General features: G+C 41.1%; 1 protein-coding gene across 1 annotated transcript in view; it reads left to right on the top strand.

Moving 5' to 3' along the window:
• gabbr2 (gamma-aminobutyric acid (GABA) B receptor, 2) overlaps positions 1 to 20593 on the top strand; it is a 753408-nt gene that overhangs the window by 477665 nt on the left and 255150 nt on the right. Inside the window, exons 4-7 of the mRNA XM_055662806.1 lie at positions 2854 to 2955; positions 5823 to 5888; positions 11476 to 11664; positions 11956 to 12192. Coding sequence (XP_055518781.1) covers positions 2854 to 2955; positions 5823 to 5888; positions 11476 to 11664; positions 11956 to 12192 — 594 coding nt within the window. The remainder of the gene's footprint in view (positions 1 to 2853; positions 2956 to 5822; positions 5889 to 11475; positions 11665 to 11955; positions 12193 to 20593) is intronic.

The raw sequence follows: 20593 nt of genomic DNA, 5'->3' as shown, positions 1-20593 counted from the left end.
GATAGGACAAAACACTGAATGACAACATGTTGGGGAATTTGGAGAAATGCATTTGGAGAATTGCAATTCGAGAAATGTGTCTGTACTAGAGAGTAGTTGATATGTATGACTTGATCTGATATAGTTAGAAAGCTGGAGAAGCAAGGTGGTGTTCATCTTGCTGAACTGTGTGCTTCAAGCAGAGGAATGTGAGAGGAGCTGGAGGTTTTAATACAAGTGGTATTGAAGGTTCATAGCTAATGGTAGAAAGAAACTCCCGGAAGCAATGGCTTACCAGCTAGGTTGTATTCGGCTTTGAGGGACTGGGTGGGCCTGGACCCTCTGGAAGTGTACAATGCTATGCTTCTGGTAGGTAGGGCATCATCACTCTCATTTACAAGCAGAAGGGGGAAAAGAATGACGCCAAGAATCGGAGACCCATCTCACTGCTAAACGTGAGCACTCAAATTCTGTCCAAGGCCATCAGCAACCAGGTCAATACCTTTGGACAGATGATCCACCTGGACAACACCTGTTCTATACCATCACCAATGTTCAGGACTGAGGGGTGAACACCTGCTTGGACCAGGAGAAAGCTGTTGACAGGTTATCACACACATGATGGATGAGCTCTCCAAAATGGGTTTTGGGAGGGAATCAGGAAATTAATCCAACTGCTCTTTACAGAGACCGATTGTGCAATCCAAAACACTGGGTAGGAAACGGATAGCTTCCTCACTGGGTATGGAGTCAGACATGGCTGCCCAGTCTCTCCTGTCTTGTTTATGTGTAGTATGGGATCCATCATGAGAGGTGAAAGCAGATGAGGGGTGACATTGCCATACAATGGGGGCATTTCAGATTGAAGCATCCTTGTGGACATTGTCGCTGTCTTCTCCTTTCCTCCTTGGTCGGTCTGCAGGTTGATCAACATTTGCAACCTGTTTCAGTTGGCATTGAGAGCAGGAGTAGGCCATTCGGCCCTTCCAGCCAGCACCACCCCATCCAAAGTGAGAGAGTAGCTCAGCAGAGTACCTGTGGAGGTAATGGATGGGTGGCATTTCAGGTCAGGACCATTCTTCAGACTATTCTGGCTGGAGTGTGTGACTCCATATCTATCTGAGCTATTAATGGATTTAGCAATTCAATCCATGACAAAGAATACTAGTAGCATCTCAACCAGTGCAAAGGAAATAAGCAGTGACTTGGTTGCAGCTGAAGGAGTAAATAGGAACTGTACAAGAGCACACTCAATCCGATCAGCCCTTGAAGCCCCATTACTAATCTTTGGGAGCTGGTGCTAAATTTGGAATTAATCTAACACTTAACCCAATAAATAATCTGAACAGATTAAATTTAAGACCAATGATAGTGTGTGCTTGAGATTAAACATAGTAAGAAAACCCACTTATCATTTATTATGTTTATTAACTATGACCTTCACTTAGTTGATGAATTGGTATCCCTGCACTTGTTAGTCCAGGTTACTAGTTTACAAATCTAATGACAAAATCCTATCATAAACTTATATCTCAATTCATGCGTACTTTCTCAATACCCAGATCTTTCTTGTTTAGTGCATTGTGATTCCTACTTGTAAACCATTATGCACCATTTTATGTGCAGGTAATGTCATGATGCCCACAGGTTCTAGGCACAGCCTGATGCAGCTGCACACAAAGGTAGCCATCAGGATGAGGGAGACATTGGGCATGCTTTTACCCTTCGTTGTGGATTTAGGCAACATGGCCCATCAGACCCTTATCCATCTTTGATCCTCAGATGAACTGGATGATCGCCTAGGGTCATCACCAAGACAGGGGAACAGGGGATGGTCCACAACTGTGCTGGGTATAGCAGTCCCGACAGCACCGCACATTGAGCAGTTAAATATATGTTGATCATTTTAATTTTTGAATAAACTAATTTGTTTTATAAAAGTAAATGACTAAATGAAGTAAACAGAAGTCTACTTTAATTCTTTGTGCCTAATCCCCTCCATTTAGTGAATCGAGGCATTGTTCCTGTACTCGGTCTAACCTGCCCTGGATTATTTGGTGAGGGAGTTCCTCAGTCTTGATGAGATACAACTCTTATGTATGAATAAATGAATGAATAAAGTATAATTCATTCATTCATTCTTGTGTCACATCATACTCTTCCATTGGACTTCATGGGGAGTCCAACATCAGTCAGAAAAAGGAAGGCAGTCAAAGGCCAGTGTGTTGAGAACTCTCATGTCTGTCTACACTGTGCAGGAAATTTGAAATTTATAAGAAATCAGGAATTAATGCGCAACACTGTCATGTCCATGCCCATGGCCAATGTTTTTAAGTTTGTTGCGAGGGAATGGCAAATCTATCTAGCTATCTTCACATCTACAGAATGCACTATGATAGCTGACAGCAGCAGCACTGATAAAGAAAGCAGAAGGATCCTTGGAACTCTGGTAATTATCTGTCACGAAGTAGGCTTGCCCACAATACTCGGCATAGATGAAATTCTGCTTCTGCTAGCAAGACTGGCACAAGAAATATGGCTATTGGCAGCCCTGGAAGCTGATCACAGCAAGGGAAATAGTGAATACTTGCAAAGAAAATAAATTGCCTTTATGGTTTTGAAGGGGCTCCTTACTCAGCCTGAACATCACCCTTCAGATGTAACACTTGTGCCATTTCAGATTACATTAGCTGAAGAGAGAGGGAGAGGGCAGCATTTCTCATAGATTATTGTTTCAAAGCATTGCTGAAAAAGAAAATCGTTTCTCTGGCACTTTGACCTGGGAGAGGATAAAGCAAGATTAATCAAAGAATGTGCACTCGATTCTTCATAAGATTATTGACAATAATCTCTCTTTCATTTTGATCTTAACAGGTGAGGAATGATTTAACCAGTGAACTGGAGAAAGCTGACATTCAAATCGCTGACACTGAGAGCTTCTCTAATGATCCGTGTTTGAGCGTCAGAAAGCTCAGGGTAAGTAAAGGAAATATTGCCATTTTATTTTTATATCCTCTATTAATCTGAGTTAATGGGTAAAAAGCAAAACTATATTTTACCCTTGAAGTGAGATTAAAGTTCCACCCTGATTGTCTTCAGAATTCAAATGACATGAATTTAGAAATCATCACCTGATCAGATTTCTCTAATATATCATTGATTCCAGCTGGAACCTTTGTGGATATTGATATTGGTGAAAGGAATGATTTTCACACTTCCAGACACTGTCAAAACATTGTCCATTATCACAAGAAGCAAATCACCAAGGCTACTCATTATTCATTTCTCAGCTATTGCTGTCTTTTGGAAATAATGCCTTGGAATATCAGGTAAACTGGTATTCTATAGTTCAGTAAATGGGGTCACTCAATTAGGGATCTTAATATTAGCATTTCTGAGTGGTGATAGACCAGGGTTCAATGTTGTGGGTGCATGGCCATTATCCACTGTGCTTATAACAACTTGACAACAGGAATTCAGCAAGTTTAGAGAAACAAATGCAATGAATGATCTAATCATTTAAAAAAAAAAACTTTTTGAGCTTCACAATGTAAGAACATAAAAATAAGCAAGTTGTATGACTATATGCAAATCAGGAGCTTTAGACAGCCAAATGGTTCTTGCACATGTTTTATACTGTAGTAAATCTGTTAGCTGAGCACATTTAAAACATTGGTGCTTTTCTGGTCTATTGGATTTATTTTATTGATGCAGTATTTGTGATTTGTACTACAAAGGCATGTGTGGCATATTGAAAAAAACAATTCCAAACCTTTGAACAATCATTTTTCAAAAAAACTTTGTTAACTTCAGACTATTTTGACAAGTGTTATGTTAATGATGTGTTTCTGCAATCTAAACAATAATTTGTTCAGGAGCACTTCATCTCACTGTGGTAGTGAGGCTTTTACTGATATGTAACAAGGATCGTGCATTCATTTATGCACTCTTACAATGTGGCGTTGGAGCTGCTGCAGATGAAAATTCACTTCAAAGGACAAGATATAGGAACACAGCAGGGAAAGCAGTCATTGATTGTACCAGACCCAGAGCTCCAGAAGGCAACTTGGTACATTGAAATGTCATTCAACCCATCCAGACTAATCCAGATCACAACTGAACAATCCCTTCAATCTCATTCCCTCAATGTCTTATCCTCAGCATAATAGCTCAGCAATTTACGAGTACTATTATAATGTTTCTTCCAGAGCACGGTCATCACCTTGTATATTGCCACTGGAAGGAAATGGCTACTTCCTATTTATTTGGAGTATTGTCTGCAGTGTTTGGGTCCATATTTGAAGAGGGATGTGTTGGCATTGGAAACTGTCCAGAGGAGGTTTATGAGAATGATTGGAACAACATATGATGAGCATTTGAAGGCACTGTACCAGTACTTGCTGGATGTGAGGGGGGACCTCATTGAAACTTACTGGATAATGAAAGGTCTGGAGGTGAAGAAGAAGTTTTCACAAATGGGAGCGTCTAGGTTATTGGCACGACTGACATATGATGAAAGAATGGGTTGACTGTGCTTGTTTTCACTGGAATTTAGAAGGATGAGAGGATATCTTATCGAAACATATAAAATTCTTAAGGGATTGGACAGGCTAGATGCAGGAAAAATGTTCCCCATGTTGGGGGACTCCAGAACCTGTGGTCACAGTTTAAGAATAAGAACTTGAAAGTATCAAGAAAATCAACCTGTGTGAAAAAGTGTTTCCTCATCTCCGTTCTAAATGGCTTACCCCTTATTCTTAAACAGTGGTCCCTGGTTCTGGAGTCCCCCAACATCAGGAACATGGTTTCCTGCCTCTAGCATGTCCAAATAAGCTTATATGTTTCAATAAAATTACCTCTCATCCTTCTAAAAGCCCAGCCGCTCCATTATCTCAGCATATGACAGTCCTGCCATCCCGGGAATTAACCTTGTAAACCTACGCTGCACTCCCTCAATAGCAATAATGTCCTTCCTCAAATTAGGGGACAAAAACTGCACACAATACTCCAGGTGTGGTCTCACCAGGGCCCTATACAACTGCAGAAGGACCTCTTTGCTCACAGGGTCACAGGGAGAATGTATGAACTCCATACGGACAGTACTCGTGGTCAGGATCGAACCTAGGTCTCTGGCGCTGTAAGGCAGCAGCTCTACCGCTGCACAGTGTTGAAACATAACTTTGAAAATTTGCAGTTAGAAATTTGTCTCTGAAGATGATACAAAATGATTATGGAATCTGATTAGCCCCATGTTATAAATCATTCACGTTTAATTTTAGTGGCTACAATGAAATTAAGTCGAATATCAGGAGAAGCATACAATGGGCCACTGATTAATTTCCATCTGCTGAGCACCACTACCTGAGGTGGTTTCTTTTTTCTATCCATGCAATTAGTAACCATTAAAAATGAGTACTTGTCTAAATATCCTGTGAGAGTGTCGTGGTATGTAGTATGTAATCCTGTTTCATTCCTGCTTAATCAAAAGCCTCTGACATCAAAAGAAATTAAAACTCAAAGGCAAATATGATGTGTGGCTGACATGATATTACTCAGTCACTCCCTAGATATGCAACACATTTCCTTTCATTCGTGTCTAGGATGTTAGTGTTGCTGGTGAGGCCACCATTTGTGGCCCAATTTTAATTGCCCTTGGACCACTGAAGTTCTTTTGGTGAAAGTACTCCCAAAATATAGTAGGGGAAGAAATTTCAGAGCATAGTTATGTTAAACAGTTTATTTTCACTAATTCAATTTTACGTCCATCACACTTGACCAATCCTTATAACCAAATTCATTAATTTGCACATTTGTTTTCTGAATGCGATTTCCTCTTGTTGCAGGATAATGATGTCCGAATTATTCTCGGCCAGTTTGATGAGAGGATGGCAGCGAAGGTATTTTGCTGTGTGAGTATGAAATGGTGACATTAGTATTCTTATTTCCATACAGCACCTTGTAGTGCTGTGTAGAGAACTGTCAAAATATAGAGCCTGAGTGGTTCTCTTGAAATAAAGCAGAAAATGGGTATACAAGTATGTATATGGAAGATAGACACAAAAAAGCTGGAGTAATCAGCGGGTGAAACAGCATCTCTAGAGAAAAGGAATAGGTGATGTTTCGGATCGAGACCCTTCTTCAGACTGAGAGTTGGGGAAAGGGAAATGAAAGATAGAGATTGATATAGAGAGATATAGAACAAATGAATGAAAGATAATCACAATAAAAAAGATGATAAAGGAAACAGGCCATTGTTAGCTGTGAGCTTGGGGAAAACAGGTTGCAGACAATGAGACTCAACAAGACGACTTTGAAACTAATACAACTTGGGGGGGAGGGATGGAGAGAGGGGGGGACGCAATGGTTACTAGAAGTTAGATAAATCAATATTCATACCACTGGGTTGTAAGCTGCCCAAGTACATGGAACATCCTGGTGAACCTTGTCTGCACTCTCTCCACCACAGATTGCTTCTTGTTGAACCTTATTTTGTTTGAACCTCTGGTGAATGTTATTGGGTCGGATTCCACTATTTAGAATAGCAGTTTCCAAGTCTGAATGGTATGTGAATTTGATAGTCAAAGAGAAATAGGTCAGGTCGGGGGGGAGTTCCCCCCGCCACGGGTACCATGTAATCCCGTGCTACCTGCTCCATAGTCGGAAAGTCGGCGCCTAAACCGTTGCGATCACTGTCGTACATAGCATTGTGATAAAGCACACGTACATAGGAATGATGATAAAGCACACACACCAAAATCCTATGCTTCCAGCGGTGGTAGTCCGCAGGAACTCGAGGACAGAGATCAGAGATGTGTGGTGCGTCCGTCACCGTTTCCGTTGGAAACCAGCACCACTGCATCGCTAATGTTTTCAACATTGGTGAATGTATGAATAAACAAGCCCTTCAGCTCAACTTATCATGCCAACCAAGAAGGAAACCTATGGGTGGTAATGTTCCCATGGACATTTTGTCCTGATTGTTCTTGGTGGTTGTGGGTACCAGGTACCTGGGCCAGTGTATTCTATAGTAGGTACGCCCTGCAGCCTCAGTGCACCAGTGATGAAGAAGAGAATGTTGAGTCTGGTGGGGGGAGTGCCACTGAAGTAGGCAGACAGTTCTTTATAGTGTCGAGCTTCATTGGATTGTTCGAGCAGGACTCACGCAACCAAATTAAAAGTAGTGCAACACGCTCCTGATTTGGAGGTAGGCACAGTCACAGAGGAGAGATGAATAAAAACTTGTATTAAGGCTGATCCAAGAGGTTAAAATTCTTGCCAATTTTAAAATTTTATCGAAAACATTGACATCAACATCCATAAAGACTCCTCATACCCTTGTAATGGACTGTTCAAACTACTTCCCTCTGGCAGACGTGACAAGGCCTTCTACGCCCGAACCTCCAGACTCAGGAACAGCTTCATTCCCAGAGCTATAGCGGCTCTGAACCGGCCCTGCTGAATGCCCGGGGTATCTAAATCTAAATGTTATTAGTTATTTAAGTATGACATCAGATGGAAGCTGCATACCAAATGTCGTTGCACTTATGTGCAATGACAATAAAATATAATATTATAATAATTATTATTATTATAAAATGATCATGTCATTTTTGCTGCATCTTATAGCATGACATTTCACTTGATATATTTATCAACAGAGGAAATTTTATTCTGATAAATTTAAATTGCATTTTGGATACAAGATGTATTGAAGAGAGAGTTAGATTTAGCACTTAGGGCTAACTTAATCAAGGGATATGGAGAGAAAGCAGGAACAGGGTACTGATTTTGGATGATCAGCCATGATCATATTAAATGGCAATTGCTGGCTTGAAGGGCCGAAAGGCCTACTCCTGCACCTATTTTCTGTTTCTATGTTTCTAGAATGAGGAGTAAGTTGTGTGATTGTGTTTTCATAATGAGAACACTACAATGATAAAGCGTGCTCTATCTGTTCCCTATATTCGTATTGTAGCAGGGCTGTGCCCATCAGCTGAGTGTTGTCTGAAATCTTTTGTCACCTAGTGCTTTTCATCACCAAATGGAAAGATAGTTAAAAATCTGGGCTGCATCCACTATGGTCCACTGATACGTATCAGTGAAAAAGGACCCCAACTGAGTTTCAGAACTAAAAAACATATTGGCCTACTCTAGTGCAAGGACATTTTGGAATATTATTTACCTCATGAATAATGATGAACATTTTAGAATGAAAATAATGATTGAAATGAAATGAAATGAAATGAAATGAAATGATTCAATTAATTGTCATTGTCAGTGTACAGTACAGAGACAACGAAATGCATAATAAAAATCAAGTGATTTCTCAGCAGCACTAATCTGATATATAACTTCAGAGACAGCAGCCGGGTTATCTCTCCAATGCCTTGAGTGTTGTGAGTCATGTGAGAGCAGAACTATTGTTTTGGATTGTACTATTGCCGTATATTTCAGCGGATTCTTAAAGTGATGGGCATCCCGGCAATTGTCGTTGTCTCCTCCTACCTTCCCCCCCTCTCCCCAGGATTGAGTATGACTTGTTTGGGCTCCAATTCGGTGGTAGGTGAGGCCAATGCAGGACCTGCAGACACTAACACAAGGGCAGGTGTTTCAGTTTCAGGCTGGCAGATCTGCCCGAAAGAGCAAAATCAAAAGTAATAGGGGCATGAATGTTGGCTAATGTCATCTAAAGTTAGCCTGGGGAAGGATAGTGGCATTGCTTTATTTTTCTGCTGGTGGATGTAAGGGATTGTTTAAGCCAGCGTTTTAAATCATTACTAGACCAAGTGGTACCTGTTGGGCCCCGTTCCCCAATGCAATATTCACCACTCACCCGTTCCCCCAACGCAATATTCCCCCACTCACACATAGCCCCCAATGCAATATTCCCCCACTCTCCCTCCTCGACTCCCCAGGATCTTTCCCCTCACCCCCCCCCCCCCCCCCCCCCCCCCCCCACCCCCCCATCTCCCCCCTCCACCCCCACTCCCCAGGTCTCCAGCCCCAGGGCCTCCACTCGGCCCCCACTCCCCAGCCCCCCCTCCCTCCTCCAGGCCCCACTCCCACCCCAGGGTCGTCCTTGGTTTCCAGCAGCCCTTCTTTCTCAGCCCCCACAGCCCCATCCCAAGCCCCCGGGCTCAGCCCTCACTCCAGCTCCAGCACCAGGCTCGGCTCCAGCTCACCCCAGTCCCGGGCCCCTGGTGGCCCCCCCTCCCCCCCAGGTACCCTGTCCCCCCCCCCGGATTCCCCCCATTTCTCTCTCTATTCCTATTCCCTGTCCCAGCACCTAGGCAGGTCATAGAGCAGTGCCAGGGCCTGTAACTCGGCCTGGTTCTCGTACCTGGTTCAGCCGCTGCCTGGGCTCCAGTTCAGGCCCCGACTTCATCTCCAGCTGGATCCAGGGTCGTCCTTGGTTCCAGCAGCGGCTTCTTTCTCAGCCCCGGTCACAGCCCCATCCCAAGCCCCGGGCTCAGCCCTCACTCCAGCTCCAGCACCAGGCTCGGCTCCAGCCCATGCCCAGTCCCCGGGCTTGGCTGGTGGCTCCACCCTCCCCACCAGGTACCAGATGGCTGTCGGGCTTTGGGTGGATCATGGGCACAAACATAAACAATAGGAAGACTTTTAGTATTATCGAAATATATAGATGTATCTGAAATGTACATGAGAGCAGGGGCTACTGCCTGATAAACCATATGTTTTGCATAAAGCTTGCTCATCAGATCTCTTTTAAAATCCTTCCTGTCATCATAAACCTATTGCCCTCTTTGTTTTTGACACCACCTGAGTCCTGTTTTAAACTTCAGGTCTTGATCATCATGTTTTTTTGTACAAGAGCTTAATTAATGTGTCCACGACAACCATAATCTCAATGTAAACTGGTGTCATGCAAGGCTCTGATATTGTTCCAATACCTTTCCTCAATCCTTCTTGCTGTAATTCTGAATCTTGTTTCCAATAAGGTTTCCACAAGAATGGAACTAATTTACAGGATTAATGGGAAACTGTACTCATTACTCCACCAGAGCGAAGTATTTGGAATCCTCCACCTCAATGGGCTGTGGATGCTCACTTATTGAGTATTCGAAAGGCTGAAATGGCTAGATCTTTGGAGAGTTAGGATATAACTGTTAGATTCTAAACTGGACTGGAGGTACATGAAGACTCTGAAGTTGAATAATGGTGCCAGAATGTGTCTGTGTGCTGTTTCAGATGAGGATCTATTGCATGGTGTGATTTGACTGGATAGAATGCAGAGCAAGCATTTCACTGTAACTCTGTGCACATGACAATAAATAAACCAAACCAATTAAAATGATCCACAATGGGTTGCATGAACAGTAGAGCAGTCGTAAGATGCTGTATGGTCTACTTCATTTGGTTTTAGGGTTCTAAACTAACCTCCCTTCAATTGACTCCATCTATGCTTTATGCTGCCTCACAAGACCACCAGCATAATCAAGGATGTGTCTCACCCCAGACATTCCCTCTTCTCCCCTCTCCCATCAGGCAAGAGGTGCAGAAGTGTGAAAATGCATACCTCCAGATTCAACAACTAACCATCCTATCACCAACAAGAGAGCAGTCCTGAACCACCATCCACCTCATTCAGCTATCTTTAATTGAGTCAGAGTATTAGAAATTTAATTTCCATGTGTGAAAATTCTGAATAGAATGAATAAAGATATCGATCAACCACTTGCATCCACATATGAATAAGTTGGACCTGTTCTATGTCTGTTGCTGTGTCTGTTTTTTTACTGCTAATCTATTCATTTTAAGCTGTCATTAATGCTGCTTACATATTTTTGCATGGGGCATTCTAAACAACCCTCTCTCAAAAATAATTCCAAACATTTGCTGACAATTGTAATGTTGAAACGTATGGTTACAATTAGGAATTTTAGAAAACATTTTGGAAAGTAAAATATAGATAGGAAGGTTTCTGAGAGCTGTGGACCAAATGAGACAAATGGAACTCACCCGATATGCCAATTTCATCGGCATGGGCAAGATGGACTGCAGGGGATTTTTCCATTCTGTTCATATTCGGGGGCGGTACAGCGGTGCAGTGGTAGAGTTGTTGCCTTAGTGCCAGAAACCCGGGTTCGATCCTGACTACGGGTGCTCTCTGTATGGAGTTTGTATGTTCATGGGTTTTCTCCGGGTGCTCCAGTTTCCTCTCATATTCCAAAGACATGCAGGTTTGTAGGTCAATTGGCTTCTATAAATTGTCCTTAGTGTGTAGGATAGAACTAGTGCACAAGCGATCATTGGTTGGCGTGAACTAGGTGGGCTAATAGGCTGTTTCCATGCTGCAACTTTAAACTAAACTAAACTAATTAGTTTACGGAAACTGCTTTTCTAAATTTATTTTACCAAAGCATCACATCATTTAAGCATCTAATCATGTGCTATCATAATTGTCCCTGTTGCAATGAAATATGCACGTAGCCATGTTTATTGAATGATTTATATTGCTGTGTTCTTTATTTTTAGGCTTATAATGAAAATATGCATGGAATTAAATACCAATGGATTATTCCCGGCTGGTACCAGCTAAACTGGTGGAAAATAGCTGCATCCATTAACTGTACTGTGAAACATCTGCTCACTGCCATGGAAGGATATGTAGCAGTGGATTTTGAGCCACTAAGTACAAAAGCCATCAAGACGATATCTGGACAGGTGAATATTTATGTTTTCAATGCACTGTTCAGAGTTTCATATAAACATGAATGAATTATGAGAAATTCATCATGTGCCAAGAATACTAAATCTATTCATGAGGAGCACCTGCCATTCTGAGGAGAAGTGATGTTACTCTGCGAGCTGGGAACACCATGTGAGAACACTGCAGTGGTAGGGGAAGTGAACGGGATGGAAAAACTGAAGAAAGAAGTAAACTTTTTATTTTCTTCATGATTTACCCTAGATCATGAATTGAAATGTGTTTATCGTATTTATTATTTCCTGCAGACACCTCAACAATATGAGCAAGACTACAACAAAATGAGAGGTAGTGCTGAATATAGCAAATTTCACGGATTTGCGTATGATGGAATTTGGGTAATTGCCACGACTTTACAACGAGCGATGGATAGTTTGAAACGTATGGGTCATGCACAAACCATCCGCGACTTTACTTACATGAACAAAGACCTTGGTCAGATCTTTCTGGATTCCATGAATGAAACCAATTTCTTTGGAGTAACTGTGAGTATTTATTTTATTATTCAACTTTGTGCTATTAATGTTTACTTATTCGGGATACATATGAATCTGAAGGTTGATTGGTAGAATGAGTTATTTTTCAATTGAAATTTTGAACCATCATATTTATTGTATGTGGCTATATTACATAGTTTGAGAAAAGAGCAAACCTAATGTTGTATGTAATCACTGCCTTATCCTATGGAAAACCAAAGCACAAGACAGTCAGAGTTTGTTGGTGAACGTAAATGATTCATTAGTTCGTAACTCATAAGAGCCAAATTATGCCATTCGGCCCATTGCGTCTACTTCGCCATTCAATCATACTGTTCTATTGTTCCCTCTCAACTCCATTCTTGTGTCTTCTCCCTGTAACCCTTGATACCCTATCAATTTCCACTTTACAAATGTCCAAAGACACGGCCTCCATAACAAACTGTGGCAATGAATTTCACATATCCACCACCCTCTGACAAAATAAATTCCTCATCTCCTTTTATTCTGAGGTTGTGCCATCAGTTCCTAGACTCTCCCACTAGTTGAAATATCCTCTTCACATCCACTATATTCTGGCTTTTCAAACATTGGGATTGGTGAAGGGAGAACACATAACCAGTAAGTAACATATAACCAGTAAGGAACCAGTCAGGTTGTGTTAAACTACTTGCCTATGGAAGAAGCCTGAAAATATAGTAATCTTATCTTCCACATTCCCATCATTGGATGAAGTAAAACGAGTTGAATGTCTTTGCTCTGCAGAGCAGTGTTGGACTGAGCTTGTGCTGGCCATCAGAGCCCTTTATTCATTGCCATCACGTCGGAGAAATATATAGAGAAACTCGACATCAATCTCAGGAAACAAATGTTATTTCACTATAATTTGGGCTGTTGAATTACATTTGAGCAATTGATAAGGAGGACAGACCATCACTTATAGTCTTCTTCCCCCCACCACCCCCACATCAGTCTGAAGAAGGGTCTCGACCCGAAACGTCACCTATTCCTTCGCTCCATAGATACTGCCTCACCCGCTGAATTTCTCCAGCACTTTTGTCTACCATCACTTATGGTTAGATTCCTCAACTAAAAATCTGGGACTTGAAATCTTTTAATGCTTAAAAGAAGACCTCTGCATTAGTATCGACCTGCACCTGTAACCCACTTTCAGGAAACAGCAGTGTTAGTTGGGTTTCTAGGAAATTAATAAAGTTTAATGCGGTATTATCATGATATAGTGAACTTATTGGGTTGACTTGATAATTTAACTAACTTACTGTTATTTCAAAATTCTATAAAAATTAGGATAGAGTTTTTCTTTAACACTCACAGCAATGTACAAATACATTTTGAATAGTGTTCAGGATTTTTGAAGAGCTACCCAATAATTATTAAACAAATTCAATAAATATCAGAAGCAAAACTTGATCTCTGACCAATTAGAAAATAAATAATTTTCCAACTGGTAAAAAACTTGGGTGTTATAAATGTATTGCAGTGTTGCTTTGTAATTGGTCAGGTATGAAATGTTCAGGTTACAACACAATAGTTACTGTAAATAGCAGGATCTGAAAAGGTTTTTTTTCTGTATCTGTCCCTGGATCAAATATTTTCTCAGCTATCATCGTTGTGTAATTCCATTATGTTGGCTTGATCATTGTCAAGCTTTCTTGTAAGTCTCTTCCAACGTACTTGTATCCTCACATTTCAAATATTGATTGATATTCTATGTCGTATCCTTGAAATGACAAATTGCAAAAATCAAATTTAGCCGGATTGCAGCAGGTTGACATGCAATTTAGGTATTTTCTCAGGGGAAAGCACATTGCTGAAGCACGAGATTAAACCAGTGCAATAGGGTACAGATCTGTTGATTTCTTTGTACCAGTCACAAAGAAACAATTACAGCAGGGTCATTTTTACAGAACGCTGTGGTATCACTGCAGCTAGGTCAATAATCTTCAGCATAAAATCTTCCCTACTGTTGGAAAATGCCAGTTAAAATCTGGAAAAATATGGGGGAAAACTGTAGATACTGGAAATCTCAACATGTCAAGTAGAGAAAGAAACTAGGGTTGGTATTTTGGGTCAGTAACCTATTCACCAATCACGAATAATAACTTTGTTTTTCATCTCGCAGGCATTGCCTAAGTATTTCCAGCATTTTCTGTTTATTTCAGTTAGGAAATGATTTTGATTGAGTAACTTGAAAGTCTCATTGTTGCGTTTCAATCAGAAGTAAAAAGGATTTAAAAAAGGAAAGATTTCCACATGGCATGATTGGATCCTCCAACTCATTCAAATTCCAAGCATTGTCTGTCGGTCAGTTTCAAACCTTTTCTACTTTGACCTGAACTCGGTCATCTGCAAACATGTGCACAATAGTCACATTTCCAGCTCGTTTAACATAGATTGCAAATATTAACATGTACAATGTGTTGCCGCCTGGAACTCCAAAGAAAATACTGCCTTTACTAATGGATGCCCTCCACTCTCTCCCCTCCCCTCCCTCACAGTTTGCTAGAGATTTTCTAATTTATTTCATGACCATTTTGCTAACATCACCTGTAGTGTGGCATAATGTCAACAACTTCAGAATAAAATATATAATGACAACTTACTACAGCAATCTTGAATGCCCTCTCAATAAAAGCCTTTGGGAAGCATGGCTTTCATTTCAGGTGCATGGCCTTCAATCAGCCCCATAGAGAGGGTATCTCTCATAATCCCTTCAAACTATTTGATCAAAACTAAAGTTACAGCATCTGGTTCTAGTATTTAATAATGTCACGCATAATTAGTTTGAGCATGACCTTGGTAGTTAATTGGAATTTCCTTTGTATGTTCCAACAAATGTGAGCTGATAAGGACAGAAAGGGGAATAAATCATTTCTCCTGAAGACATCAGCTTATATAATAGTGAAAGGACTGAGAAGGAAGCATAAATTAACCAATTCAATATGAAGTAAAGTGAAGGAGGGAAAGATTTGATTAAGATAGAAAGTTAAAAAATGAAGAAAGAACTATTTACCTTGAAAAGTTATGCATTTTAAAAGTCTGAACAAATAAAACCTGGGGGAATGAGACTGCAATGGTACAAGTTATTTTTAGTACAAGAAAGGTGAGCTGGCAGTAATTAATCTGTCACTTTTATGAAAAAAAGGACATAGTCTTGTAAATTTAATCTATAATTTCATCTGCAAGCAAAATTTGGCAGTGAAACCAATAGCAAAGTCATATGTTTACAGTATTAATGGTGGGAGGGGTACACCTGGAAAACCCCCTTTCAAATATTTAATCATATTGCACCTCTCTCGGTGGCTTGAAATTGCTGTTTTATTTACATATAAGTAACACCAAGCATCTTTAATGTTTTGGCAGCAAATGGCCTGTTCTCCTTCCTCCAATTTATGGGGTAGTGCTTATCACCAGTGAGCGATTACATAAAAGTCAGAAGCTCTCTTAACATGCAACAATTTATTGAAGCACGCCGTGGTGAATGACGCCAGGCAGCAAATGGTCATGAATAGGCCATCAGGTCCTGTTTCAGACCTTCTACTTTATTCTGCACAAAGTCTGCATTCAATTTACAATTCTCAATTTGACAAAACATGCCTGTTATTTTAATGCTAAATAAAGGTTATCCAGCATACAGACAGAGCGAGGCAAAGTCCTCATTTAAAGATGGAGCATTTTGAGAAAGTGCTCAACACTGTCTTTCAATTTCCTCATGAAGTCTTTCAATGCATCTGAGCCCTAGATTAACTCTTGGCTCAAAGGTTCTCTTCTGGAAACTTTAATAGCCTGAACCTGACTCTGACACCTGTCTTCTCCCTTGTGGGTTGACCTTTGGTCTGATATCTCGTCTAAAGGAGAGCACCTTTGACAACACTATATTACCTATCTGTTGCAATGAACTATTCGTCTCATAAGTGCTCAGAGAATGGATCACCACCTTCACACTGAGAAGCAGCAATGCCACAAGCTGACCCATATTAACACTAGTGCATTTGAAAGGTGTTGGTGAAAGGCGGTTTGCATGGAGCTACTTAATTGTACTTAATTATAATTGCTTTCTACGTGAACATTTGCCTGATATATTCTATTTACTTTATTCCTCTTTTTCTCTATACCAGGCGTCATTTTGCTCTTGTATTTATTTGGTTTAGTGATGTCAGTGTTTATTTTCCTTCATCATTTCTGGGGTGCAGGTGTGCTTTTTGAAGGGAATTTGAATAATATGATTTTGAACATATTTTTGATAAAAGGCCTGATCTTTGAGTTTTGCAAGGGCTTCTGATTGGAAATGTCAGTGTTAAGCTATTTAAACAACCTTAATCCAGCATTTATGGATGTATGCCGAGGGCTGAAGGATCAGTTCTCTCTCCCACTCCACCTCCCATGGACTGCAGCAGTGAAAGGTAGACTAGCTGGATCATTGTGATGCATACAGTCTTTTTACAATCCTTCCTTAGATGATGCAAGGGTGGGAAAGAATTTTCATTCTTTGGACATTGTGTTTGAACACTTATTCCTGTGGCACGGTGATGCAGCCAACAGCACAGCTACCTGACAATGCCAGAAACCGGAGTTTGATTCTGACCCCGGCTGCTGTCTTTGCAAAGTGCGCATGTTCTCCCTGTGACCCCCATGGGTTTCCTCCAGGTGATCGGGTTGCTTCCCACATCCAAATGATGGTGGGCTAATTGATCAGAGAAATTTGCCACTACTGATTGGGTGAATGGTAGAATCACTGGGGTGAGGATGGGGAGAGGTCTGATGATAATGTGATGAGAATAGAAAAATCATTCATGTTGGATCGATGTAAATGCACAGTTTAAAATTGGCACAGACTCGGTAAACCAAAGGAATTGTTTCCCTGATGTATCTTTCTATCTCTCCATTATCCTTTGGCACATGGAGTGTACCAACGGTGCTGGAACCTTATTTTGTCTATACCTAGACACTGCTGATCCGTGGAAGCAGGTAGACAACCACATTGGTATGTGTGTGTTATATAGACCCCTCTGGGGAATGCTTGCGGATACCCTCCTTGATGGACAATAGTTAATCAGATGGGTTTTTGCAACAATCCACATTAATTTATTTAAGTACTGCTATTTACATTCCCAACTGTAGTTATAGCATTCATGCTGAGAGTTTAGGATTCAGAAACTTACTGCTAGTTCAATAATTTATTCCTGTGCTACCATATAGGATTCTTGATTCCAAGCCAGTAATCATCCATTACCTCTTAGAAACAAGGAACTGCAGATGTCAGTTTACAAAAAAAAGATACAAAATGCTGGAGTAACTCTGTGGATCAGGCAGCATCTCTGGTGGACGTGAATAGGGGACATTTCAGGTCAGGACCCCTCTTCAAATTGGTTGTAGGGGGCCATCACCTCTATCCAAGGATCCCCGCAGTCCTATCAGGTGAGACAGAGGTTCATGTGCACCTCCTCTAACCTCATCCATTGCATCTGGTGTTTAGGATGTAGCCTGCTGTACATTGGTAAGACCAAGCATAGATCTGGTGATGATTTTGCCGAGCACTTGCACACGGACTGCCAAGACCTACTGGATCTTTGGGTTTCTAAAATGTTTTATTTCCTCTTCCAATTCCCATACTGACCTTTCTGCCTTGGGCCTCTGCCATTGCCAGAGTGAGGCCACACGCAAAGTTGAGCAACAATACTTCATATCCCACTTGGGAAGCTTACAAACCCCATGGTATGAATAGTTGGGTTAACTATAGTTAACTATAAACACCCCCTCTTCTCTTCTTTCTTCCACTCCCTCTCTCACCTGTGCCTCAGCTGGACTCACACCCCTCTCCCCCCTCCCACCTCCATTCCTTTCTCAAGCCTCACAATGTGCAACTCTTCAGTCCTTTTGTCTCATGCCTTCTGTCTTTTCATCTCAGATCTTTGCCCATCTATCTGCCTATCAAGACGCTCTCTCACCTGTATCAACCTATCATCTGTCAGATTTTGTCCTGTCCCTCCTCTCTTTCAGCTTTCTCCCCTTCACCTTACAATCAGCTGAAGAAAAGTCCCAACCAGAAATATCACCTATCCATGTTCTCCAGAGATGCTACCTGACCCATTGAGTTACACCAGCACTTAATGTCTTTTTCTTTAATCCATTTTCTCTTTTCAGTTTAGTTTAGAGATTAAGCATGGAAACAGGTCCATCAGCCCATTGTGTCCACGCTAACCAGCGATCCCCATATGCAAATAATATCCTACACACCAGGGACAATTTACAATTTTTATTGAAGCCAACTAACCGACTATGTCTTTGGAGTATGCGGGGAAACCAGAGCACCCGGAGAAAACAAATACAGGGCGAACCACCAAACTCCATAAAGTCAGTACCCGTAGTCAGGATCGAACCCGAGTCCCTGGCGCTGTAAGGCGGAAACTCTACTGCTGAGCCACCACGCCGTCCTCGAAACTCTGAGTGTTCATCCCCACAGAAATCTTTAGTGAGAGTTTTATATGATCTGAAGAGAAACCAGAGTGTATCTTGTTTGGATACTTTGCATTTTGAATTGATTTTGCTATTGGCGAATTCAACTGAAACAAATCAAGAAATCTGAAATATTGATACTGCCCAAACTTTTAGCTTATTTCAGTATTCAGTGTGATAATTATTAAAGGGAAACATGGTTTTATCTATAACACAATAACCATATAACCATATAACAATTACAGCACGGAAACAGGCCATCTCGACCCTTCTAGTCCGTGCCGAACACGTATTCTCCCCTAGTCCCATATACCTGCGTTCAGTCCATAACCCTCCATCCCCTTCCCATCCATATAACTATCCAATTTATTTTTAAATGATAAAAACGAACCTGCCTCCACCACCTTCACTGGAAGCTCATTCCACACAGCCACCACTCTCTGAGTAAAGAAGTTCCCCCTCATGTTACCTCTAAACTTCTGTCCCTTAATTCTCAAGTCATGTCCCCTTGTTTCAATCTTCCCTACTCTCAGTGGGAAAAGCTTATCCACGTCAACTCTGTCTATCCCTCTCATCATTTTAAAGACCTCTATCAAGTCCCCCCTTAACCTTCTGCGCTCCTAAGAATAAAGCCCTAACTTGTTCAACAATGATTTTTAGAAATTGAAAATGGGAAGTTTTTGCACCATTTGAAGTTGATAATAAGGTCAGGAATGTGTTGGAAGGATGATATCAAGTGGCAAGATGGCATGATGTGGATTTCAACAACAAATCAAATATTTCACAAAAGTTATCAACATTCTGGTTCAATTTACAGACACAGCGTTTGGGAGATGAGTTTGTGGCAAGGATCAAGTACAGTGGCTTTCTGGTTCCCATATTTTAGTGAGCGACCTTCCCACTGAATATTGGGAACCACATCCTAAGACTGCATAGTGGCATTGTTTTGGCATGTACTAAAAGAGGATTTGTGACCCTTACATTTGTCTTTCAATAAAGAAAAGTGCCATTAAGATTACAATTTTGACGAGTTGTTACAAGGAAAACATTGCCATATCCTTGACATCACTCTTTCTGCTTCAGCACATTACATAATTCATGAGTTGTGATAACTCACAGATGCAGACACTGAGCCAGGCAGCTGCAGTGTAAAGACCAAGCCCTGGAGAGACGGATGCAAACCACAAGCAGCACCATTGAAGATTAACTGGTGGACAAATTACCAAGGTTGATTCTCCTTGCCAGAGCCACAAAAAGCCTTGATGAGTACAACCAGCTGCTCTGGGCAGGAGATTCACAGATACCAGTCTTAATACAACATGAATGCCTTCTATGTGCACCTATAGTTCGGAAAAGCCACAATTGTTAGCAAAGGATGGCAGATGGTGTAGAAAAGTGGAGTCACGCATTTTCGTTGTAGGAATAAAGGCATAGACTATTTTCTAAATGAGGTGAGAATCCAGAAATTGGAGGTGCAAAGGGACTTGGGAGGGCTGGTGCAGGATTCCCAAAAAGTTAATCTGCAAATTGAATAGGTAGTGTAAATAGCCAAAGAACACAAACAGAAGTTCAAGGTCATCTTTAATCAGTGTCCATATTATAACGGTACAGCAGCGTTAATTGTTAGTACATCGTTACTGCTTCCAAGACTGACTAATGTAGGAAGTGGGTGTTAGTATGAGTCATACAGTAAGGTGGGGTTAGTGATGCAATTCTACTATGATTGGCTTTCATGCATAAATCAATTTACAGGTAGTAATGACAGTAAATTCAATTTATTTCAAGAGGGCTTGTATACATAAACAGGGATGTAATGTTGAGATTCTAGAAGACGCTGGTTAGGCCGCATTTGGAATATTGTGAGCAATTTTGGTCACCATGTGTGAGGGCGGATGAGCTGCTTTAGCGAGGGTCCAGAGGAGATTTACAAGAA

The sequence above is a fragment of the Leucoraja erinacea genome, chromosome 2 (genome assembly GCF_028641065.1).
Source record: "Leucoraja erinacea ecotype New England chromosome 2, Leri_hhj_1, whole genome shotgun sequence".
NCBI classification, from domain to species: domain Eukaryota; kingdom Metazoa; phylum Chordata; class Chondrichthyes; order Rajiformes; family Rajidae; genus Leucoraja; species Leucoraja erinaceus.
Note: the sequence above shows the minus strand (reverse complement) of the source record. Positions and strands in the feature narration are given on the sequence as shown.